The 25,987-nt window shown below is 41.0% G+C and overlaps 1 protein-coding gene across 18 annotated transcripts in view; it reads right to left on the bottom strand.

Annotated features, from left to right (window-relative positions):
* Positions 1-14,119: 14,119 nt before the first annotated feature.
* CFAP20DC (CFAP20 domain containing) overlaps positions 14,120-25,987 on the bottom strand; it is a 243,572-nt gene continuing 231,704 nt past the window's right edge. For 15 of the 18 annotated variants that reach the window (XM_038565983.1, XM_038565982.1, XM_038565986.1 and 12 more), the window contains one exon: positions 14,691-15,201. In XM_038565983.1, coding sequence (XP_038421911.1) covers positions 15,089-15,201 — 113 coding nt within the window. In that variant the 3' untranslated portion in view covers positions 14,691-15,088. Of the gene's footprint in view, positions 14,383-14,690; positions 15,202-25,987 lie in introns of those variants that run through there. The other 3 variants (XR_005374854.1, XM_038565979.1, XR_005374855.1) reach the window with 3 other exon arrangements.

The following is a 25,987-nucleotide window of genomic DNA, read 5'->3' as shown; positions in this document are numbered from 1 at the left end:
AAGAAAACGCTCAGGAGGATGGTGACACATCACTTGCACTCACAACTCATCAGTCAGAAGAGATCACTTGGCTTCTCCTAACCCCAAGGAGGCCGGAAGTAGAAACCTACCACGTTCTGGGAGGCAAAGAGCTGGAAGTTTGGTAAACAGCATTCGTGATAGCCACAGTCCACTCTTCCTGCCCACCAGGTGTTTGGTCTCTGTCACTTCCTGCAGATAAAATACCCTCACCCTCTCCCTAGGAGAGCAGTCCCCAGATCCCGTCCTGTCATGATGTCTAGCTTGAATAGTGGGATCTTGGCGTAATGGACCAAGGTGTCTACATCAGGTCTAGATACGGTTTCTGTTAGTTCAGAGATCATGAATCTAAAGGACAAGTTACATAGAATACCCAGAATGCAGTAGTGGACGAAGGACAGAATAACTATGATGACGATGGGGTGGCCTTCAGTTCATGGCAATTCTGAATTTGGCTCCTTGGTTAGGGCTGGTTTCTGAAGCTTCCCAGCCCATCTGGCTCCATCTTCTGGGTGTTTTCCCCTTACCTTTAATCTCCTTTGCCACATCTGAAGTAAGCATTGGAGAACAGGTCTTCTTGGGGACCAAACAGCTTTCTCAGCCTGCTTCCTTCCTGAGGGAGATTGGAGGTCCAAAGGTCATTTTAAATCTTGAACAGTCGTCAACATTTTTAGTCCAGATTCCTGGTTTCTCTGGCTATACCACTCTCTCAGAAACTTAATTGTATTCTTATCTATTTGATTCTGATCAGCTTTGTGTGCCCATAGATATAGATTTTTTTCAAGACATGCCTCTCTCTTGACTGGAATCTATTGGACTTGACAGGAAAGTCATGTTCTCAGTTTCTTTCCCCAAGACCACTTCGATCTCCTCATTCCAGCAGCCAGGCTGATGGGGAAGCCAACACTCTGAACATTGCAGTTACCAGACAGAGGGGAAAAAGCAAGTGGCAAAGTGGGCCAACTCTTCGTCTCCTACCTGGAAGTTGTGCATTTCACTTCTGCTCACATTTTATTGACTAAAGTGAGTTGTGTAGCCATTCTTCACTTCAAGTGGGCAGCAGAATGCAGTCAGAGTGCAGAGAGCTGGAATATTTGTGAACAGTTCATGTGACCACACATTTTTGCATTTTGATGAGCATGTTGCTGTGTAACCAGAAAGTAGGAAGTGAGATTAACAGTAAAAGCCATTGATTATTCTGGTAAGGAGGCCAAGTCCAAAGTAGCATGTTTATGAAACATATAAAGTACCCTGTTTATGAAACATACAAAGAGAACCAGGTACCTGTCTTAAGGGTTTTACATGGGAAATACCTATGATTGCTCTAGTGTGGAGGTAGTTGAAAGAGGGTTCAAGTCCTCATCGTAGAGAAACAACTGCTTAGAAGGAAGGATTCTTGAAATTTGGTTGTTTCATGGAATTTATGTCCATCACTAAAATTTTTTGTGTTTCTTTGTATTATTCAGAGCTTCTAAGTGGATTATAAAGACTTCTTCACATGGTATGTGAGAAAAGATGCCCTCCAAGATATTATTTGGGCTAATGAGGAAATTGGATATGATCTTGGGATGAAATGAAAGAAAGGCACATACTTCTAATTTTTGCTGAATTCACACAGAACTAAATCAGTAATTAAAAAAAAAAAGAACAAGTGGCAGCATTCCATTGATTTTAGACTTCCGATGGTAGAGGAAATTGCATGCCAAAGTTTTGATAAACATGTTGACTTTACACATCATGTTGGAGAGAACTGACATCGTTATGATATTGAAATTTCCAATCCATGAACATGGAACATCCTTTCAATTATTTAGGTCTTTGTTATATCCAGCCTCCTGAAGTTTATACCCTTTTGGAGTCTCTACCCACAATGACTCAGAGGTGGTTTGTGTGACCAATAGAATATGGCAAGATGATGGTGTGGGACATCTGAGGCTCGGTCATAAAAGGCATAGTGGCTTTTGCCTTGGCTGATTACATCATTTCTTGGGGAGAAGCTAACTTCAGTGTTCCAAGATCACCTAAGCAGCCATACGGAAAGGCTCATTAGCCTTCAGATGACTGCAGCCTGAGATGAAATAATTTTTTAAAGATTTATTTGAGAGAAAGAGAGAGAGAGAGAGAGAGAGAGCAAGCACATGCCCAGTCACATGAGCAGAAGTGAAGGGCAGAGAGAGAGAGAGAGGGAGAGAGAATCCCAAGCAGACTCTCCACTGATCATGGAGCCTGGCATGGGGCTAGACTTCATGACTCTGAGATCACGACCAGAATCTGGGCAGAAACCAAGAGTGGGATGCCCAACCAACTATGCCACCTAGGGGCCCAAGCCTGAGATGAAATCTTGACTGCATCTTCATGAGAGCACCCAAGCCTGAACACTTTAGGTAATCCACTTCTGAATTCCTGACCTATAGAAATTGTGAGAGATAATATTTAATCTTATTTTAAGTGACTAAATTTTAGGGGAATTTGTTATGCATTAAGAGATAACTAATGTAGTTTTTAAATTAACACCAATAAATGTTTATCATTTTCTGTGATTTTTTATTAGATTTATTCCTAGGTATTTGATATTTTTTTGTGTCCTATAAATAGTTGTATATTTTATATTTATATTTAGTTTTCCATTTTTCGTGTTATATAGGAAAACACTATATAACAGAATCAGTACTGTTGATTTTGTAGCCAACAACAGTAGTAATTAATTCTCACAATTTTAAATAATTTATCTATAAATTAAGACACTATAAATTTGTTAATTTTAGTAATTTTTCTGTAGATTCCTTGTATTTTCTATGACTACAACAGTGTTATCTGCAAATAATGACAAAGTTGTATCTTCCTTTCCAACATATATGGCTTTTATTTCTTTTTCTGGTTCAGACTACCAGGACTACCAGGACAATGTTGAATAGAAGTGATAATACTGGGCATTCTTGTGACACTCTCAATATCAAGGGGAAATCTTTCTATATTTCAACACTGAGAGTTTTGCTGCTTTTTGTTTGTTTTGTATATCAGATTATAGAAATTCTATCTCTAGTTTCTAAGAGATTTTATCATCAATGAATGTTGAATTCTATCAAATGCATTTTTGTATCAAAGTGATTAGATCATTTTTTCTTGTTAATATACTTAAACTGATTGATTTTTGAATATTAAACCAAACTCACATTCTTTGAGTAACTCTGACTTCATCATGATGTTGGGTTTATTCCTTTTTATATATATCACTGAATTTATTTGTTTTTTTGCAATGGACTAAATGTTTGTGTCTTCCCCAAATCCACAAGTGTGAAGCCCTAATTTCCAGTGTGATGATACTGGAGGTGCGGCCTTTAGAAGGGATAAGGTCATGGGGGTAAGATTGGTATCATGAGGCCTTATGATAAGAGGATGGAGGGGTCACTGGTCTTTCTCTGCTGTGAGAATTACAGAAAGAAGATAGTTGTGGGTGGACCAGGAAGAGCTCTCAAAAGGCACTGAATCTGCCAGTATCCTGATCTCATCCCAGCTTCCAGAACTATAAGAAATAAATGCTTGTTGTTCTAGTCACCCATTCTATGGTATTCTGGTATAGCAGCCTGAATTGAATAAGGCAAAAGAAAAAAAAATTTTTGGAGGCTCCTTGGTGGTTTCCAATGGGAAGCTTGGTCTGTACCAAATTAGTCCACCATTATTAGAAATAAAATTCCCTGGAAAGTTTTGAGCAGATGACCTGATATGTCATATTTCTAGGGGCTGACTCTGGCTGCCATGTTGAGAATAAATTGATGGTGGGGTGCTGGGGCATGGTTGAAGAAAGCAGAACAGTAAGAGAGGATAATGGTATTGGTCCAGGGTGATAGTGGTGAGCATGGTGAGAAGTAGTTGGATTCTGGATATATTGGAGATAAGACCTGTGGGATTCCTGATGGTCCAAAAGTGGAGTGTGAGAGAAAGGGGAGAAGCAAGTTTGCTTCTAGGTTTTCTGGTCTCAGCAACCAGAAGGATGGGTTTATTATTGGTTGAGCTAAAGGAGAATATGGCTGGAGAAAGATTACGAATGGAGCTGGTTTGGTGAATTTTGAATGTTTACGTTTCATGTATTAACTCTTTCAATCTTCCCAAATGACAAATGCAATGTAACTGAGATATTCATAGAATGTAGTTTATGTTTTAAAAAGTAATTCACCATACACTGTAACTGAGGTGGTTCAGTAGTGTGAGTTCATTTTGAAGATGAAGGATGACCACTTTCTTTGCTGGAGGCTGTGGGGTGTCCTTGCGAGCGTGTGTCTAACCCCACTTGGAGATGATGCAAATGCCTTTGTGATCATGCAGCCCAGCTCAGAGGGGCTCTTCTGCTTCTGTCATGACAAGTCCTGAATATAGACTTTATTTGATTGTTAATGTGTCAAAAAAGCCTTGTCAATCCGGTTCTGGAGAAGCGAGAACTAGAGGCTTTTTAGGAAACAAACAAACCAACCCCAAAGACTGACTTTAGAAAAGATAAGTTTCTGAAACTTTCCTTTCTGGGATGTGATTGTATCCCTGGTCAGTTACAGTTTTCATCATGAAAGAAGCAGAAGGTAACGGGCACGAAGGACCCTAGGTTGACTCCCCAGATCCCAACTTGGTTCTTTTTATTAGTTGTGAAGCTGAAAGCTGAATCCTACAACACCACATTTCCTGAGATTTTCTCTCCTCTGAACATGTGAGTTTAACTCAAGATAAGAAATGCTTCGGGTCCTGTTAAACTTACACACTATCTGCTGTGCTATGAATTAGAGGGTGCATTTCAGAAAAAGCGGAGGACTGACTATAAATGATCTTTGAGTGCCAACAGAAAGGTGGTAGCTGAGGGTGCCAGGTTACTATAGAAACACCAGGGGGACGAGAAGAATGAGAAGAATGCCTTGTGGAGAAGAAGCAGATTTTTGAAGTGATACCTTCATGCCTTGGCTAACATTTTCCTTTACAAAACGTGTAAATAACAGGAAGGACTGCTTCTACTGTGCAAAACTATTGCTAATCTTAAAATGCATATATATTAAATTTCTCACAGACCTAGAAAATTTTTTTTAGCATAGACTTTTTTTTTTTTTTTTTTTTTAAGTATACAATGCAACGGATAAACAGGAAAACTGTTTCTCAAGCTGCAACCGTGGAGGTAGCCACTAAGCAGGGTCAGGATGAACAACTTTCCTCTCCTTTTTTTTTTTTGAATTTTTTTAAAATTAAAAAAAATTTTTTATTGGAGTTCAATTTGCCAACATATAGCATAACACCCAGTGCTCATCCCACCAAGTGCCCCCCTCAGTGCCCATCACCCAGTCACCCCAACACCCCGCCCACTTCCCCTTCCACTACCCCTTGTTCATTTCCCAGAGTTAGGTGTCTCTCATATTTTGTCACCCTCACTGATATTTTCACTCATTTTCTCTCCTTTCCCTTTATTATTCCCTTTCACTAACTTTCCTCTCCTCACGAGCCATACAGAGTGCGGCCCTGGCAAAACTGACCGCCTACAGTTGGGTCATGGGCTGTGACTTCAGAGGACTGTCCCCCTCTCCCCCACCACACACACACCTGAGAGATCCCTGCATCCTCGCTCTGGGCAGTTCGCCAACCTGTGGGGCCTCAGTTTCCTAATTTACAAAGTGGACTAATGCCTATTTCAAAGAGCTGTTCTGAGCCTTAAATGAGATGCTTGGGAACACAGTGAGAGCTCGAGAAATCGTTGTAGTGATGACGATCCAGGTGATGAGGACAATTGCCAAGAGAGTTGTTTGCACCCCGTGATAATGGAATTTCTGGGGCAGAACAAAGCACTGAGCAGGTCACAGTCCAAAGCCTACCCGAATGAATCCTTAGGTTAGATGAAAAAAAGAAAGGATAATTTTCCCTTTGATATGGAATCTGATGGTATTTGTCTAGTTCAGGTCAGTAGAAATGCTATAAGAATACCATAAGAATGCATTTTAAAAACCATTGAGTTTTGCATATAAACCTGAAGCGGTACTTGTTTGATAAAGATGTAGATGGTTATGGAATGTGACCATGTGGCAGAGAGACACCAGAGCTTCGGGTGGCCTAGGATGAATCAAAGGATGCTTTAAATGCCCTTTATCACTTTATGCGGATGACATGATAACTTCCAGAAAGCATGAGAAATTTACAGTGTTTTAGACTGTGCAGTGTTTTAGAAGCTGATGGATAACTTTTCTTTTCTTTTCTTTTCTTTTCTTTTCTTTTCTTTTCTTTTCTTTTCTTTTCTTTTTTCTTTTCTTTACAGCTTGATATTGGAAATGGCAATAAAACCTGATGGTGCTGGAATTAACAGGAGAGTAAAGAGAGGAGGAAAAAGTCTTCTCTAACAGGTTTCTAACACCCAACGTGGTATGAAAGCCGTGGGGAAAACAGCCACGGCAGGGGGTAAGGGTTGTGAATTTCCCTCCTCTTCTCCTTCATTGTTGTGGAAGGCAGCAAATGCCACCAAAAGGAATGGGACCCTGGGCTTTGAAGGTGTTGCTATTTCTTTGGTGGACTGTTCTGGGTCTATAGTTTGTGATGAAGTTCTCGACAGAAATATGGGGAGAGACATTTGTGGATGATGGCTGACCTTCCAAAAGAGTAATGAGAGGCACAATGGGAACCAATGATTTCTTTTACTTCTTTACAGAATTTACCCAAATATTAGAAAAACCTCATTAATTTAGCCTAAGGAGAAGAAAGCCAAACTGAAATTGTACAAAATCTGGATTACAGACTCTGTTGAAACAAATGTGATTTATTACCTCAAATTCTTTTCACATGCCCTAAGATAAAATGTATATTGACAGGTGAAATGAGATGAGCTAGAAAAACAGCTTGGAATAATCCACACCACATTATGAAGAGTACAAGTAAAAACCTTTAAGATATATGAGCTGCTTGGCTTGAAATTGATCATTCCTGAAGTTTTGTTTTGAAAAGGAGCCGTTGATTTGGAAGGGAGGAAGGAGGAAGGCTGAAAATTCATAGTAGAGTCGATAATTTCTATATGGGTCAGATCCAAGTTATTACAAATATTGAATAAATACAGCTTTGAAGAATTTCTGGAGTGTCCATTTTCTAACTACAGGAACATAGCCCCGGGCATTAAATCTCTAATCAGTGTCAACGGTGTTTCCTCCAATTCTTAGATAGTTTTCTTTATGGCTTATTGCATGAAATTGATACTCCTATTCTTTCAGAGTACTGAGAAAATTTTTTAAACCTTGTCTTATATGAAATTCTAGCTTACACAGATAAAAGTATATAGGTACCATTCATACTGTTGGGCATAATGCCACAGACATGTATATCACCAGAGGTCCAAATCTGAGAGCCTGTTGTTGACTAGGCCCAGGTATACATAATAATCACAACAGCAAACATTTACTGAATGCTCACTTTGTACTAAGTGCTTTTCCATAGGTACCTCATTTATCTGCATCTTGTATGTCTCTATGTTTGCCGGAATGCTGGGGTCAAACTGTCCCCAGATTAAACAAATAAATAAATAGTCTCAAAAAACTAAGCCACAGTCTCACTCCATTTACATTCTGCAAAGATCCTGGGGCAGGAGTTCCTCCAAATCCCCTCTGACTTGGTAGGAAGGCTTTCTGGTTTCTTAACCTGCTTTCTTACAGTCCCCTCCCCTTCTCTCCCTCTCTGTTCTGCACTTATCATCCCACTAGTCAGTAGTTGTCTTAATTCCTTTATAGCACAAAATACCTCCCATTCAAAGCTGTGTACAAACAGACTTTACAAAAGGCTTATGACTCTTAAGGGAGTGATTTAAGCACATTTTTAAATTCCCAGGGCCTCTCCTGTAGTCTCATATTTAGAAGTATGCCATATATACAGGAAAATTGAAAGGCACTGCTCTACATCTTTGCTCAGTTTGGGAAAAAATTCTATTTTTATATGAAAGAAAAATACATCTGACTCACTGAGAGCTACTATAAATGGAAAGACTCCAAAAGTTCTTAACAGTATTTAACTTGATGATACCAATTCATCAATGGTTTTGTGAACTGATGGACTGCAGTTATAAAATACACACTCAGACACATGCACACATGTAACTGTTTTCCAATAGCCTAAGACAGGAGCTCTAATCACTTACACAGTTGCTTGATATTCTTCCTTTGTTGGCTTGGAAGTTGGAACCCAGATATGTTCATTAACATAACATATAATCTGAGCCAGGAAAGAGGAATGAGTGGTTTAGCTTGAAATGTACACTAGATAGCATGAAGCAAAACAAAACAAAACAAGCCATATTTTCCATTCTAGTGTTCGTCAACCACGTGAAGCTAAAGCAAGTTGTTAGAACATTATTGGATGGCCCACAGATGAAATCCATCAAATGATGGTTTGTTGATTGAAACTATTAAATGTCACTGACACTGTATGCCCTTGGGAATTTTCATACTGCTCAATCTGGCACCACAGGAAGTAAAGGAGAGAGGTTAGAAGCAAGAAATGAGAATGAGTTAGGGCCAGAGGTTCTCAGCCTTGGCTTCTCTGAAACTGCCATGCCCAAGTCACAACCCAGGCTAGGAAGGTAGGAATGCCTGGGGCTGGACCCTGGTAGCAGCATTTTTTATACTCCCAAAACGATGTAACATGAAGCTGGTTGAGTTTTCAGATGTCATGGAAAGTTGACAATTGGTAAAACATGGAAAGGAATCTCAGAAATTATAAGAGAAATGCAAGCAGTGATATCCTTTTTGAATTAAGGCTATAGGTATTAACAGGGAAATGCACTTACTGATCAGAGCAAATTATAACAGGAATCTCTGGAATTAATTCTTTCTTTTTAAAAGATTTTATTTATTTGAGAGAATGCATGAGAGAGCAGGAGGAGGGCTGAGAGGGAAGCGGACTTCCCGCTGAGCAGGGAGCCTGGACATGGGGCTGGATCTCAGTACACCAGGATCATGACCTGGGCTGATGGCAGCTGCCTAGCTGACTGAGCCACCCAGGCACCCCAGTTCTTTTTCTGTTTATCTGGACTTTGAAGCATCCATAGGTCCTTACTGTTAGCTAACAAAAGAAGCTATGATTTTTTTCTTAAATCAAATTTCTTTTGAAAATGGCAGATGTTCTTGAAAACTACCTGACCTAAAAGAATTAAAATGTTTTGAAATCAGTGACCTGAAAGGCATTAGAAGTATATTGTGAGACCTAACACCTACATGAATTTTAGAAATATTTAGATATCAAAGGTCAAAGAGAAGACAAGAATTAAGGGTGAAAAGATATTCTGCTTACTAGAATTCACCCACAATAAGATGCTATTAATTTCTTTGACCAGCCAAAAGGTTTTTTTTTATTTTTTTTATTTTTATTTTTATTTTATTTATTTATTTATTTATTTATTTATTTATTTATTTTTTTTCAGCCAAAAGGTTTTAAAGGAAAAAGAAAATTCTTTTCAATTGTGTTGGCTAAAAAGTTTGTAAATTTCCAGGTTTTGAAATGTATGAAGCACTTCTGCATGTAGCCGGATAAACAGAGAGTGGGATTTTGATTGATTTTCTTTAATTAAGATAATCTTGAGTTTAGGAAGCTCTAAAGCAAAACTGGAAATGGTTTTAATCCCATCTCATGATTTATTTATGGATTATTAAAACTCCATCATTAATTGAAATTATAATTCAGAATGGCCCATTACCAGAAATAAACAAAGAATGATTTTCCCTCCTGGATTTCGTAAGCCAAATACGTCTAGATGATTGGGCTTATCTCAATTATTAAGGTCCCAGGGGCACCCTCCCTCCTACCGCCATGCCTTTGCAAGTACCCTTTACAGGAAATTAAAGATAATTTCCCCCTGATCTACAGGTTGAAATATCAGCAATACTTATTACTACCAGGAGCGAGTTTATATGCTTACATGTTGCCAGGTTCAGTACCAACATTGACAATGATAAGTTGGACTGATGAAAATCGATCGATACCATTTCCCACACTTCACTTCTGTAATGCTTCCCAGGGTTACAGGTGATTAACTACAGAAGAATATGTCATCAGTAAAAATTAGTGTTATCTGTGGCCCGTGTTTATTGGTTATTTAATTCTTATAAGTCAAATAACTTTGACTTAATGTGATTTTAAATTATATTAAAACCACCCAAACCAGAACCAAAATATTTGTTAAGATCTAAAGCTCCAATATTCATGATGAATGAACTTTAGCTTAGATTTATCCTTTGTCTAAGTTAACTGTATTACCTACAGTCATAAGTTTGTAGGATTTAAAACATGAGAAAAGAAATTTCTCCATCTTAGGTGACCAAAGTCTCTGACTTAAGGAAGTTCAGGTGCCAGCATACCCTGTTTTAGATGAACAGTGGGTGTGAAGAATAATAATAGTGTGGTCAGGGATCAGTGAAATATCTGGGCAAAACAAAAACAAAAAGCAAAAAACCCACTGCCATCACCAAACAGTATACACGTACTCTCCCAACCAACTCACCAACTTGGGGACACACATTTCTGGGAGTTGTGGTGGAGGTCAGGGCTCACACGCCTGCAGAGGTGGAAGGTCATCTTCTGTAGCATTTCTTAAAGGAGCTTCTGTGGGTGGATAAGGCCCTTGAGATGTTCTATTGCAAAGGGGTTCTGAGGACAAAGAAATTTAAGACGTGCTATATATTCCACTCCTGCTTGGACATTCTTTCTTCATGTTAATTTATTTTAAAGCCATTGAGAACTTACTTCTCCAGATAAGACAAATGACCATTTCTGCTTCTCCAGTATTACCCAACATTGTTTGACCATGAGCTTCTTCCCCAAGCTCATAAAGCTTATTGACATTGAATAGCATTTGTTTCTTGAAACACATTTTGGGAAACGCTGATCCTCGAAGTGTAAAGGCTGACAATGGAGGGAAGAAAGAATCTGTACAGAGCAACGGAGAAGGAGTCAGAGGGCCCAAGCTTCTGAGAGGGCGCCAGTGTCCTCCGGAGACCACTGTACAGTGTCTGTGATATCCACCTGATTCTGTCATTTGAATCTTCACTTTAATTTCCCCAGGGTGGGAACAGAACTGGGTTGGAAGTGAGGAGTCATGGATTCCATTTTCCCTTCTGCAGCTGAGAACCTTTGGACAATTAACTTCCTAAACTGAATCTCACTTTTCTCCATTATAAAATCAGAGTTTAAAGAAATAATCTTGATTGTCCTTTCTAGGCCCAACTAGATGATTCTACCTCAACTTTTATAATGGGAGAAAAAGGGAAGATAAGATTTGCTTGAATTCTCTTCATGACCAACTTCTCTGGAGTGCAAAAGGAATGATGTATGAAATAGAAATCCTGTAATGCAACCGTGTGTGGATCGGTGATTTCTAAATCCTCATTATTCTGGCCCCTCTGATTGAAGGTTGAGAGTCACAGGGGCAATCTGGATTAAAGCTGGTTTTAGTACTGTATTTGCTGTCACTCAACTGTCTCCCCCCACCCCCAGTAGTCCAGAAACTTTCAGCAGCTAGATCTTTAATTAAAGCCAAAGGGCAACTTTAAAATTAGTTCTTTTAATTAATTGTCCTGCAGGTTGAACAATCTGTGATTGCACTATCCTTGGTTATTAAACACAGTTTGCACTTCAAAAAAAAAAAAGTCAAGATATAGTTGAAATGACGGATTTAAATGAAGCTAATCTAAAAATATGGAGAAACACAATAGGGCAAATTATTATGCAAAAGTGCCTGTGTATTTTGCATATGCCAGTATTTTCCTTTAATATAATATAAAATTAAATTAATTGGAGAGAGCAATTATAATTGCCAGGGAAGCTAAATCATTGATCTGATGTCACATATTAGCTGACTGTTGTTTTTCCATGATTCTCATTACCTAGGTTCAGTAATTAAATAATAATTTAGAGACTAAAGACTTAAAGTCACTTGTTAAGTTGCATCCCAATATATATGAAACAAACTGAGTCAGTCCCAAAACGGACACCAAATTATCTTTAAAATATATTCTCATAGTGCATCAGCCTATTTTTCCAGGATCCATCTGTAATGGTTTCAGATATGACATTCCATACACATTTAATTGGAAAGGTAGAAATCAAGGTCCTGAAAGTGGAAACTAATCAACTCTTCCCTACCGATACATCTGCCATCAGACAAATCTTCTGTCCTCTCATCACGTTGGATCTGATCTCTAGCAGTGGTTCTCAAGCATTATGGCACATTAGAATTGCCAGGGGGTTTAAAAAATTTCCAATGCCCAGGTTGCACCTGAGACCTATTAAATCAGACTCTCTGGGGATGCAACCTAGGCATCGATAGTTTTATAAACTTCCCAGGAGATTCTAATATGCAGCAAAATTTGATGACCAGTGAAGCAGTACAGCCCAGTCAATGAATTGCTAAGTTAATTGGCTGTTCCATTTTGGTTTAAAATTATGTATGAAGCATATCTATTTTTAGTTTTCAACTCTTCAGTAGAAATAGCCTTAAGGGGATCCCTGGGTGGCGCAGCGGTTTGGCGCCTGCCTTTGGCCCAGGGCGCGATCCTGGAGACCCAGGATCGAATCCCACGTCGGGCTCCCGGTGCATGGAGCCTGCTTCTCCCTCTGCCTATGTCTCTGCCTCTCTCTCTCACTGTGTGACTATCATTAAAAAAAAAAAAAAAAAAAAAAAGGCCTTAAGATAGGGACACCTGGATGGCTCAGTCAGTTAAGCACCTGACTCTTGATTTTGGCTCAGGTCATGACCTCAGGGTTGTGAGACTGAGCCCTGCATTGGGCTCCATGCTTAGTGTGGAGTCTGCTTAAGATTTTCTTTCCCTCTCCATCTGCCCCTATCTGACTTGTGTGTGCTCTCTCTCTCTCTAATAAATAAATCTTAAAAAAAAATCACCTCAACAGAAATGAAGCTACTCCTTTAAAAAAGGACAAATATAATGTAAGAAGTGGATAATAAGAGGCCATGGTAGATACCTTTGGGAGTGTTTACTTGGTTCATGAGAAACCCATCCACATCAGAGGGTTCTGGTGATCATTGGACCAAAGTGGTCAAACAGAATGCCAAGTCTGGGATTTTTGAATTGAAATCCAGAATTCATATTTCTTCATGGTTGGATATATGGGTGTGGAATGGCTGAATGTATTGGCAGGTAGACTAAGTAGCTGAGAATTATGGGGGAGATAATTCATTTTGTAGACAAATCAGAGGTGAGTGGCAGAAACAATGCTTCTAGACTCCCAAAGTAGACATCTGTTGTTTTTGCTTGCTTGGCATCCCTCCTCATTTTGTTAGCCGTGCCTTATTCTTCAGGGACTATCTCACTCCCATTCCATGTGGTCCTGGGAATAACTGACAAGTCAAGCCTACCAGCCTTGCTCCTTGAGCAGAGACTCAAGGCAGAAAAGGTGGCACTGTCATTTTGGTGACCACTGTTGGGAGAAACTATGAGTTTCTGCTATAGGATCCCTGGGCTGGCTAGATTGCTGTGCCTTCTGGGGTCTGATTGTTCAACAAGTTTTTGAATTCTGAGATCAAGGGTGTTTGCTATTTGCAATTTAAGAATCCAAACACATTTTTCTAAGGTCCTAGCTCAAATCCACATGGAGGCTTGTAGCATTCTGTTTTGGGGCTCATGAGGTACTCTTGTATCAAGTATTTTTAGCTCACGGTGTTTTTGATATTTGTGGCTACACGTCTTAACTAGCACAGACCTATAGTCAACTCCCCTATTTATGTGGATGGTCCTGAGATGGACTAAAGCAGGTTCAAGGCTCTCTAGGTCCTACTCCAATCTTCAAGGTCATAACCAAGATAGTCTATTTTATCATTCTATAGCTTTCTGAAACATCCATTATTTGTTTGCATTTTGTAAGTATGAACATCTTGGGGAAAAATTCCTAACAAAGGTACGCTCTGTGAACAGTAGGATTAAAAGCTTATCAAACAGACACATGGTTCTAAATAATGTATGATCCCTTGAACAGGAGCCCAAATCTATTCCTGAAAAAAGAGCTCTTATTTCCTCTATCAAGCAACATTAAATGAAATTATAGTACTGCCATTAAATCCAATTGTACACCAGTAATTTTTCATTTCCAATGGTACTCTTCTTTATTAAAAAATCTTTATTAAATAACAAAATATTCCAGCTAATATAAGTACTTCCTTGAGCTCAATATTAATACACTTGGCACACAATTCAAGGCCATCTCCTCGAACTCAGGAAGTGCATGATTTTTTCCTTGTGACGCAGCAAGTAGAGTTACAATGACAGCCTCCTCCATTTCTCCGGTCAAGTCACAGAAGTGGTGAGGTGTGTGGGGTGTTCAAATGGGTAACTTCTTAAATCTGGATCCATGGAGCTAGATCTGGATCACATTATTAGAATTCAGAGATAATTGGTAAAAACAAAAAAACACAAACGCAACAACCCCCAAACAAAAAAAGCACAGCACAGTACTAAGCAGCTTAAGTGATTAGCAATATTGTGATCCTTGGCAAACTCTGGATGAACCTTAATGAAACAGAACAGTGGGGCCTGTGCTAACAAAAATGCAATCAAAGTCTGACCAGTCCACAGTGTTTCCTTTTCTAAGAGTCTAAGGAAGGTAAGTATTATCTTGGAATATTCTCGTAAGGAATGCAAGGTAAATAAACGGAGGCAGTTTAAAAAGTATTCTTTTGCCCATCATACTTTATTTTTAATACAAATAGGTAATAAAGGTACCCAGATATCTTATTAAACAAGAATACATTTCTGTGTATCAAGCCATCATTTACAGATTAACACTGCAAAAAGTTTGAATTAATAACTCTTAATTTGCTTCCATAAGATAAAGGCAATAAAAAAAAGATAGGGTGAGAACTAAGCAGTAAGAACCAATGCAAAGTCCTAAAATCTTGTCTCTGTATTAATTCCTTCACTGCCAAAAAATCACACGCATCTACAAAAAAAAAATGGAGGTATCCTTAACATTGAATGTTATTTACAAAATAACTTCATTTCTCTCACTTGCTTTGGATCCTGTGGGCCCACCTGGACATGGCCATTCTGGGCCCTGAAGCGGGGTCACCTCACACCAGCTCGTAGTATTTCCCCGTCTGGGGATCAAAGTAACAGTTCAGACACGGATCATACAGCAGAGTCAGCACTTCCTCATCCTCCTCCACACTTGGGTCGTCTTCACCTGCGGGGAGGGGAACCACAGACACATTAGCTGCCTGTCAGGCCTGGAGCTCCTGAATCGTGCAAGAGCAGGAAGGGCAAGGAGGCAGGAACCTCCAGCCCTCCTGGGAGAGGCTCACTCTGAGGGTGAACATCGAGGCCAGGATGGAGGAGCACTGCAGATGTGTGGACTCCGTACACGGCCTGCTTCACTGGAAAGGGACAAGAAAAGCTGAGTGTGGGAATGGGCAGGGAGGGCCAGAAGGAAGGGGCAGGGCCCAGGGATGAACAGGATCAGGGATATAGGAGTGGGATTCAAGACTTGAGGGTGACAGCTGCAGACTTCGTTGTGGGCCAGAGCTGTATGAGTGCACCCTAAAAATGCTACCAAGTAAACCAGAATTAAAATGATAATGTTTAGGAACACAAGTGCACAAAGCATAGAACACCAATGGAAAACCATCAGGTGATGCGATGTGCAATTTTATTAGAGGTAGGAAGTTTTGTCAAGTTTGCTAGTAACATGGACATGGCTTCATTTTTCTCTTGTGACCATGATTTAGACAGTTTGGAGGAACTCCTGCTGCCTGAGTGCTCAGCGAGTTTCCAACACATGGTTTCCAACACGTGGCATGGAATGAAAAAAAAAAAACCTGTTCTACTAAGATCTTTCTACTAAGATCTTTCTGTGCCCAGTGTTGTGCTAAGTGCTTGTGTGCTTGATGCTATCACCAGCAAGCCAGTGCCTCTTGAGTACTTCTGAAAACCACGTAATAGGAGCCCAGAAGCCAGGAGGGTAAGACTTTCCTGAGTGGAAAGGATCAGAGTAGGCTCAGGAAGGAGGGTGATTAGGCTAACACCCCTCCCTCCTCCTTAGCCAGGCTACGAAGGACTAGAGAAAACCCAATCCCTGGGGCTATGAGCTCACCAGGGTTACTTTCACAAGGGTTTGGGTGGTGGGCTTGGGACAGGGCTGGCACGAAACAGAGGCTCAGTCAATACTGAATATGTCTGGAAAGGGTGATCGTGGAACAAAGTCTATGATTAAAAGGGTGACCGCCCAGAGTAAGGGAAGGTGGTGGGACTCCATCTTTTCCAAATCAGAGCAAGCTGGTGCATGGACCCTGTCGGGACAGTGACAAACCCGAGTTAAGTCCCACGGAGCGGGGCCAAGATGGTGAAGTCGGGGTCTGAGATTCTACCACAGCCATTCCTCTGACCACCCAAAGACCTACAACTCGATCGCCCCTGCACCAGGCACTGAGTGAGGCACTGGGGATGAGCTGGTCAAAGAAGCAGGCCCTGTTCTCAAGGAGCGTGCAGGGACTGGGGAAAAACACAAAAGCAGCTGACTCTCTCACGGGCTGCATGCAGGGCCAGCAGTCCTTAAAAAGTGGAGCTAATGGAGGAATGGTACACCTCTGCCTTGTTTGCCAACATCTCAACTGGTGGAGACCCCGATGGCGTAGAAGGCAATTCCCCTGGGAGCCCCGGAGGTTCAACTGGTGAAGCACCTGCCTTCTGCTCAGGTCATGATCCGGGAGTTCTGGGATTGAGCCCCCCAGCGGCCTCCCCACTCAGTGAGGAGCCTGCTTCTCCCTCTGGCCCTCACCGTGCTCGTGCTCTCTCTCAAATAAATAAATAAATAAAATCTTAAAAAAAAAACTCATTTAAAAAAAAGAAAAGAAAGAAAGCACTTCCCCATGCAGTAGCTCACTTGAGCCTCTGTTGAAAGAGGAAGGAATTATAGGGCCTGTTTGACAGATGAGGGAAGCAAAGTATGCAGGGTTAACCAGCTCATCTGAGGTCACTTGCTGAGTCAGTCAGGGATGACCTTGGGTTTCCAGACTCTCAGTTCTGTGTTCTCTCTACCATACTGGTGCCCTGCTTTTGTTAAGAAGGTGGTGGAAGGAACACATTCAGTCGGGATCTCTGATATTATGGGAATTTAAACGCAGAAGAGGGTGAAAAAAATTGTCCTACATTTGAAAAAACTCAGGCTTGGAAACAAAAGAAATTTCATTTCTCATGCTTCAAAAATCAAAGATGAGAGAAAGAGAGTCCATGTGGGAGGGCAGAGGCAAAATCTGGGCTTATTAACTCCAGAAAAGACAAAGCTTTGAGGTGACAGCAGCCCTCCTGGCTGCAGGTACATAAAGGGTGATAAATGAAGAGAGAAGCTAAAGAAGATTCTATGGGGTTCCAGGAGGAAGCAAGAGGATTGGTGAGGGAAAGTTCCAAGGAGCCAGGTTTTGGCTCAGCTCAAGGAAGAAATTTCTAAACAGTAGAGCTGACCAGGAAATGGGACGTGGCCCTTGAGGAGGGTGAAGCGGGAGGGGGGGCGCTGGGCCACCACTTGTGTGAGATTTTATTGTGCAGGGCCAGATCCAATGATCCCTGCTGTGCCTTTGATGAGTTCCTGAAACTCTTGGCTGCAGTGGCTTATGTCCTTGAAGTGTGACAGGACTTTGCTAATGACCACGTTAATGGTGGTGGCTGACCTGAGCACCCTGCAAGGTTTCTAATTAAGAACACAAAATCAGAGAAGGCAGGCTGCCTCTCCTTTCCTTTCTATTGTTACCTTAAGAGCAGTCCCTAGGGTCCTGCCTCCACTTTCTTCCTTTAGGTAGGAGAGGTTGGGAATGCTTTTCAAGAGGCTGTTCCTCATGGAAGATGACCCCCTTTAGGTCACTTCTGCACATTAAAAGGAGGGTGTGCATGTCCTTTACCTTCACATATCCAATCCATCATCCCTTTCTTATTTGGGCTACTTCAGAGAACAGAATCAGTAAGTAACTAATGTGTGCCTGCTATGTGACGATGCTGTCTATTAAATCCGTCCTATGTCTAGGTGTGGATGTGACATTCACACATGAAACAAAAGCAGCTACTGAAGACTAATGAGGCGGGGGTGGGGGTGGGGAATGGGAGTTGCAACTGCAGAGTGGCCAAGAGAACCGTGGGCCCTCAGATCCCGCAGACGGGATGCAGGGGAGCTCAGTCACTGCCTACCCGAGCGACCTCCGGGCAGTTAGGGTTATTTTGCTTCACTGGAGCCTCATTTCCTTATTTATCAAATGCAAATAACAATGTCTATTTCATAGGGTTTTGTGGAAGATGAAATTGGACACTGGATAATATGCATAGCACAGTGCACATAGTAGTTGTTCGATAAATGATCGTTACTGTTACTATTAAGGATAATGACAGTATTGAAATCAATCATGAACTAAAGGGTATAAATTGTTTAGTCACTCAGGATAGAAACACTGACAAAGCTGAGAGTCCTAAGATAAGGCTTTATAGAGAGAGATGGGTAGCATGACATCGAGACAATGAAGTCAGACAGATCTGGGTCCAAATCCCATTCCACCACTTCGTAGCTGTGGGACAGGGGGATAATTCAGGACTCTGAGCCTTAGCCGTCTTACATGCAAAGATAGTAAAACTACCCATTATAGTACCTCGGAGAACTAAGTAAGATACTCTGTAACACTCCACACAGAGAATATTCAATAAATGTTGTTATAAATGTCATCACGAAAAACGTAAGATACCGGAGTTAGACACAAGAGGGGTATGTTTGCTTGTATCTTATTCCCTATCCCCAAACTGCGCCTGTTTGATTTTTTGCTACCAAAAGAAGAAATAGTGGATTTGAACAAAATACAAAGCCCCCAATTCGTTTTATAAAGGACATGGCAATTAATGCTTCTTTAAATAAAAAGATTTCTTACAACCAAAAGTCATGTATTTTTCAAAAAGTAAAAAGAATTTTTCCATCAGGTGTAATGTTAAAATCGCATATCACAGAGGTAAATGATCATGAGTCTACATATCTCAGGGGTCTGCTGTCCGATGCTTCCTTTTTACTCCATCCACACATTGGGGGAAATCCACACATTCTGACCTCTGGCAGGTAAGTTCCTTGCCATGTAACTGCTTAGCACACTCTGCGCTGGTACTTTCCAAAAAGATAAAACTTTAAGCTGGCGCTATTAAGTTAGAAGACTCAATACATTTTACGACCAGTTAGGAATCTTTCGAGATGAAAATAACAGTTGTAATGGGCCATGGGTCTTTATCACTGAACTGCAAGGGGATCGAGGTGGATCCAATTCATTAGTAGGCGTTTTGCTACATAATGCATATAAACCGAAGCAGTAACTGCTATATAAATGCATTCGTTCCAATACATATCACTATAAAACTGGAACCTCATGCATTATAACCATGGGACTAAAGCAGGTTTCGTGGCTTTTAGTACTAAAGCTTTAAACGGGTGAATTTTAAAACTCTACCAACAATGATACTCATACAAAAATTGGGTGACATTATGTATAATTTTACATTGAAATAAGTGCTTTAAACTTGCATAAAAGGTTTTGTTTTCATTATAACTTAATTTTCAAAGCTTCCAATTTACATCACTTAAGCCATTGTAATTCCTACGTAATGAAATTATAATATCATTAAGCAATTACCACTATGATGTCAAGCAATGGGAAATGTTTTGAAAGGTAATTATTGTGCATGGGTATGGGGTAATTTTCAATTATATTCTTGGATGGTACAGAGTTTGTTTTTCCCCAAAATGCTAAATTGCTCTATTTAAAGACTGGCTACAGAAACTCTAAAAGGACAAATTAACAAATAAAACCATTCTCTGCTACAAGACTAAGAGCATCTGGACAGGGGTCCAAATTACATTTTTACTCTTCTCCACATAATAAAGTCATTTCCAGTGAAATAAAATTGCCTTTCAGATAATAATCTATTTACAAACTTCCAGCTTTATCCACTTTGAAATTGGTTAACAGCAATAACAGAAGAAGAACCAACGGAGCCAAACCAGATTCAGCAAATTTAGCTGCCCTCCCCTCTGTTAGATTAGCTCAGGCAAATAATCCCTTCAGTTCACCTTTTGAAAGTCTATTAATATAAATGCTTAATTATCTATATTTATTGCATTTTAACCATAGATAATAGAAAACCTATATGCACAGGCTGAGTCTTCAAGCTTGAAAACAAATAACACGGCATCGGTTTATCAGATTTAAAATCTCTGAATCAAGACACTGCACTTGATTTTCGATTTTCTGACGCTGCTATCCAGAATTTTTTTTATAAAAGTTAATGCATTTTCTCTCTTATAGATCTTGAGAAATGATTGACTGTATTTTTATGTGCATACTAATACACTACTGTTTAAACAATTCAATGGTGAGGGATCACCATTCCAAACAGTCAGCCTTAGGATCAATAAAGATGACATTTTAGATAAGATTCTGCTGAGCCCCATGTGCTTGCAGACTTTTCCACTAATACCGCTCACAGTAGGGCAAAATTAACTTGCACAAAACCCCGAGAAAGTCTCCCATGAACTGCTGAATTTTGGGTTTTCAGCAAATATGTGTCCTCAAATGAGGGAAAGATAAATGACCAAGGATGGGATAAAAAGGATGAAAAGATACTTTCTTCTATTAGAAAACTATATTGTTTCTTGGAAGGCAAATAACATGCCATGATTATAGTTCAGGTTTCATTTGGGAAATGAGTACGTCACCTCTTTTGCAAAAACACTGGGTATATTTTACCTGGAAAATGCCACTGAAGATAACATGGTGAAGGATTTGGATGACAGACTGGGAATTTGTGCAATTTCCTTCCTTCCAGGTAGTCTCTACTTACAAATGTGCTGTGATTCAAATGTGGGCTTGTGTATATCAAAGCATCCAGTGAAACTTACACAGTGCCACATCTGAGACTTACACAATGTTACATGTTAATTTTATCTCAATAAAGCTGGGAAAAGAACCTACAAAATAATTGTGCACTTGGAAATACATGGCTTACAACTCTGAATGCATTTTGTTAACACACCCAGAGAAGTCCCTAAACAGACTACTGAGCTCTGACGGCTACAGAGCCCATAATGTCTCAATGGCCTGATTTCAGGCAAGGGAACAGTGCATCTAGGGGAAAGTGCATCCCAATTCCAGCAAGGGAAGCTGAAATCACACCCTGGACTAGGACCCTTTCTGAGGTGTTTCTGGGGAATAAATAGGTGGGGATGGTTTTAGAATAAGAGAGAGAGCTCCTCAGATACCAGCAATGTGTTTACTTCTCTACTACTGGGCTCATTTCTAGTACTCCCAGAAGGAAGGCATCTCTTTATACTAGTGAGAACGTTGATTACCAGCCCCCTACCTCGCAACCACTTTTGTGCAGAGAAGATACCCCTGAGACTGATAGCTGCATTAAGAAAAGATCTCCCTTCCCCAAGGTTAATCTGAGAGCTTTTAAAGGCAACTCCTTGCCTAACAGGGGAAGGGGTGGGGACTCTGGATTCAAGTCTGTCATGAATACTAATAAATCATCATAGGAGCTGAGCACTGAGGTGGGGATGCTGTGGGCTGAAAGAGAGTACTATTTTATCCAGAAAGCTTCAAGAAAGAGAACTCCTAAATTAAAAAAGTTGCAGTGGACACTTCAGTTGTATGGTTCTAATTGACCTAAATGGGAATTCTGTGGTCCCATAGCAGAGTGGGGGTTAAGGGTACAGACTGCCAGGTTGGACAGGCCTGGGTCAGAGTCCTGCTCCACACTCAGTGGGTCCGTGACCCAGGCTGTGACTTTAACTTTGCCTGTACAGGAGGACATAACATAGCCTCACGCCTGGGAGTTTTGGGAAAAGCCATTATGAGGTAATACAGGAAAACTTGACCTTGTCGTGGGCACACGGCCGGTGCTGGCATCTGTTAATACTGCCAGTATTACTTTTGGGGGGAAGGTATCCTTTGCACCTTAAATAAATCTTGAAAATATAAGGACGATCCAAAGAGTAGACCAAATCATCTGTTTTCCACATGCAGATGACTCATGCATTCACTCACTAAATATTTCTGAAGCCTGTACTGTGTCCTACGTGCCAAGTCAAGCACTGGAGGATACCACGGTTTTTCAGGGAGGCATAGTATCTGTAAGGCGATTACAGAAGAGTGCTTTCAGATTCAGAGTATTAGGTGAATGTCGAGTAACTGTGTGGCAGGAGCTAAGACTCTGGGAGAACTCTGTTGGATCCAGAGCACACAGCCAGATTCCCCTCCCTTTGCTTAGCTTCAAAGAGCCATGAGGTTCTCCTAATTTCTCGACTAGTAATTTGGATATTACAGCTTTAAAATCAGCATCTGCTGCCTATTTCTTTTTTTATTTTTTTTATATTTTATTTTATTATATTTTATTTTATTCTATTCTATTCATGAGAGACACTCACAGAGAGAGAGGCAGAGACACAGGCAGAGGGAGAAGCAGGCTCCATGCAGGAAGCCAGATGTGGGACTCGATCCCGGGTCTCCAGGACCACGCCCTGGGCCAAAGGCAGACACTAAACCGCTGAGCCATCCAGGGATCCCCTCTGCTGCCTATTTCTGTCTCGTGGGAGATTAACTGGTGCTCATGAAGGAATAGCCTGTGTGACCTTGCCATCAAAAAGGTACAAGGATGTTATTTCTCTGCAATTCTGGCAACTCCACAAGCACCTCTGAATGTCTTTCTTACTCAGAATCTATGTAAACTGCTTGAGAGGTTTTGCAGGGCCGACGAGAGAAGTCATTATTATTCCATTTTGGACCCGGTAAGCATGAATAATTGAAGGGTCATATCTGTAAAGGAACAAATGTCAAAAACAAATTGACAACTACTCTTCCAGCCAAGTCGGCTTTATTTTTCAAAGGTCAGTTTGTTAGTTCTCTTGAGTAAGTTCTGAAATCATAACTTCCCATTTTTATATTTCACGTGCGCTACAGGAGACCACATATTTGGTATGTGTCAAGGGCTCCCTTGCCCCTGGCAACTGGCAATGAGCAAGTGCACCGGAGGAAGTGCAGAGAGCTGCCTGTGTGTCTCTCCAGGCGAGTGGCACAGAGTGCAGCGCTGCTTCTGCCCCTGCCGGGGGACTGGCTCTGCAGGAAGACGGGCTGTTCTACTTTGAGGTGGCATCTATGCGATTGAGGTGCTCTGTCTTAGTAGACACTGTGGTTGGGACACAAACTTGCACTGAATAAGGTGGGGACTCAAAGGCTAGTAGAATGCATGTGTGAAAACTAACAGAGGGAGACCTCGATTGACATGGGGCCGGGAAGCCCTGAAGAGGGAGTGCTCACATACAAGCTTCCTGTTGCAGCCTACACCACATGCCTGGGCAGCAAGAAGTTCACTTTACTGCCCCAGCAGAAGGCAGGAAAGTTTTTCTCCCTGACAGGCAACAGCCTAGGTGATGAGAAACGTCGCCACCTTGAACTCTTGCTTTAGACTTTGACTCTAACAGACTTTCCTTCAAAGCAGCCTCTCCCAATGTCCTCCTTTTTCCCTACCAAGTAATATTCCTCTCCTTTGTTCTCCAGGCTTGCCTATGCTTTGCTGTAGCCTGTGTGTCCCAAGCTTGCCATTCCTCATTTTGCTGGTAAAATAACTTGCTCTATTGTTTTTAAGGTTAACACAGGCACTCACTCTCGTATGGCCTGGGGTAATTTTTTTTTAAGATTTCATTTATTTATTCATGAGAGACATAGAGAGGTAGAGACATAGGCAGAGGGGAGCCCTGCAGGGAGCCCTATGCAGGACTCGATCCTAGGACCTGATCCTAGGACCCTGGAATCATGCTCTGATCCAAAAGGCAGATGAGTTCAACCACTGAGCCAGCAGGTGCCCCTGGGGCAAGTTTTCTAGAACTATGCATTGATCAGGCCATCTTTCCCTGCTGTTCAAGTGCAGTCATGCCTCTAGCTCTATAGATGCATCTCGGCCTCTCCACCTCTGCTGGAGCTGTGGGGGTTCAGTACGTCACTTCCTGGCCCTGGCCCTAAGTCCCGGTGTCCATGTGTAAAAGGTGGATAATATCAAGAGTATCTACACCTCAGGAGGCTATTATGAGAAGTAAAGGGCACTTGCAGGTGTGGGTCACAGGAAGATGAAATAAATATAAGCCATTATAATTTTTATTCTAGAAGTCTAAAGATGGGGGATCTCCCTTCCAGCTAGCCTTCAAAAGCACCTTAACAGTTTTGCAGAAAGACACACATGTGGAGGAAGGCAGGGTCCTAATCCTAGCTGGGGCTCTGACTGGGGATTCAACCTCAAGCAAGGTCAAGTTGAGCACGTTGGGATTGCATCAGGGTTCTCAGCTGGTTCATCAGAGCCCCAAGGCAGAGTTCTGAGACCCTCACCTCCCCTTGAGCCAGAGCAATTCTGCTTTGATCTCTTTTATATGTTGGAATTTCATATGAAATTCATTTGAAAGAAAAGTTTTCAGTGAAAATAAATACAGTTTAACAGCCACTGCATAAGGTGACATATCTCTGCTTTAGTTGCTAAAGTGCAAAGGTCTAGGTTCAATATTCTCATTGTCAAATTTTAGAAATATCCCTAATATACTAAAACATTGGAATGAGGAATAACTGAAAGTAAGACTTCAGTGAATTACTCATTAGGTATAAAAATGACCAGCTGAAGAACATTTCTCTCCCTCTTTTTCCCCCTTTCTCCCTTCCAGTTTTCCTCCTCACAAAAATTTAGAGAATACCCAATAGCCTACAGAAATCACATAGGGTACTTGGGATCCAGTAGTGAGCAAGCTGACGAAGTCTCTGTTTTTAAAAACTCACAGGCTAGGAAGAAAGACATGACACCAGCAAACAAATCATGAATTACAAACTGTGAAAAGGGCACGAAGATAATGTGCAAGGTGGAGGGAGACTGGCCTACTTAGATAAGACTGGAAAGGCCTTCGAGTAGGTAGGTGACAAGTAAACACCCAGGCCTGGCAGCTGGGTGACCCAGGGATCTTGTCTCTCAGTAACCCTGTTGCTCCCTCAGAGCTGGTCAACTTGGCAACTTCACCTGAGTCCCTCACTTCTGCGGAGAAAATGTACCACTTGTCATTCCTGATGAGCATGGATGGGTGGGGGAGGCAGGGCAGGGCTGAAACAGGGGACCAGATGTCTGCCTTTTTTTTTTTTTTTTTTCCCCTTTTCTCCCTTAAAGAACTTAGCTACTTAGCACTTGAAATGTTTTAATTTGTGTGTTTTTTTCCTCTGTAAATCAAGAACTCTCAGTAGAAAAATAAAATTTCAATTCCTGATTTTACATGTATTATTTTTGGAGTAGGTAATCTAGGTACTTGTTTCAAAAATCAAGAGTGGCTGGGATCTGGGGCTCGGCTGTTTAGATTCACATCCCAGCTCTGCTGACGACTAGTTGTGGGACCCTGGGCAAGGCATTCAAAAACTCTGTAACTTGGTTTTCTCAGCTGTAAAGGACAACGATTACACACCCACACAAACAGTACCTTCCTCATGGTGTTGCTGTGACAGTTAATGTCACAACTTAGCTCAGTGCCCTAAATTCACGGTATTGTGCAATAGAAGCCCAGGAAGAGGTCTGGACTGCCCACAACCACATCTTTTTGCTTCTGGTGATACAAACTGGATACTTAAGCCAATAACTTTTCTTTGACAAACACTTTATTAAGAACACTATCTTGGCATATTGGTATGTTGTCTAAAACTAAACCAGTAACATGTAAAGATAACCAAATAGGAAACACTAATTTTTGATGACATTAATTAGCTACAAACCACTCAAGTATATCAGAAAAGGGGAAACAGAGAGCTGATACAAAACCTAAGCTGACATGCAGGAGGGGAGCCAGGTCTGGTTAACATCAGCCAGAACATTTCTACAATCTTCTGAATTTCATTTGTTAATTTGCTCTCGATGGAAGTTCTGTTTACCTTCAACATAACTGA

The sequence above is a fragment of the Canis lupus genome, chromosome 20 (assembly GCF_011100685.1).
Source record: "Canis lupus familiaris isolate Mischka breed German Shepherd chromosome 20, alternate assembly UU_Cfam_GSD_1.0, whole genome shotgun sequence".
NCBI lineage: Eukaryota > Metazoa > Chordata > Mammalia > Carnivora > Canidae > Canis > Canis lupus.
Note: the sequence above shows the minus strand (reverse complement) of the source record. Positions and strands in the feature narration are given on the sequence as shown.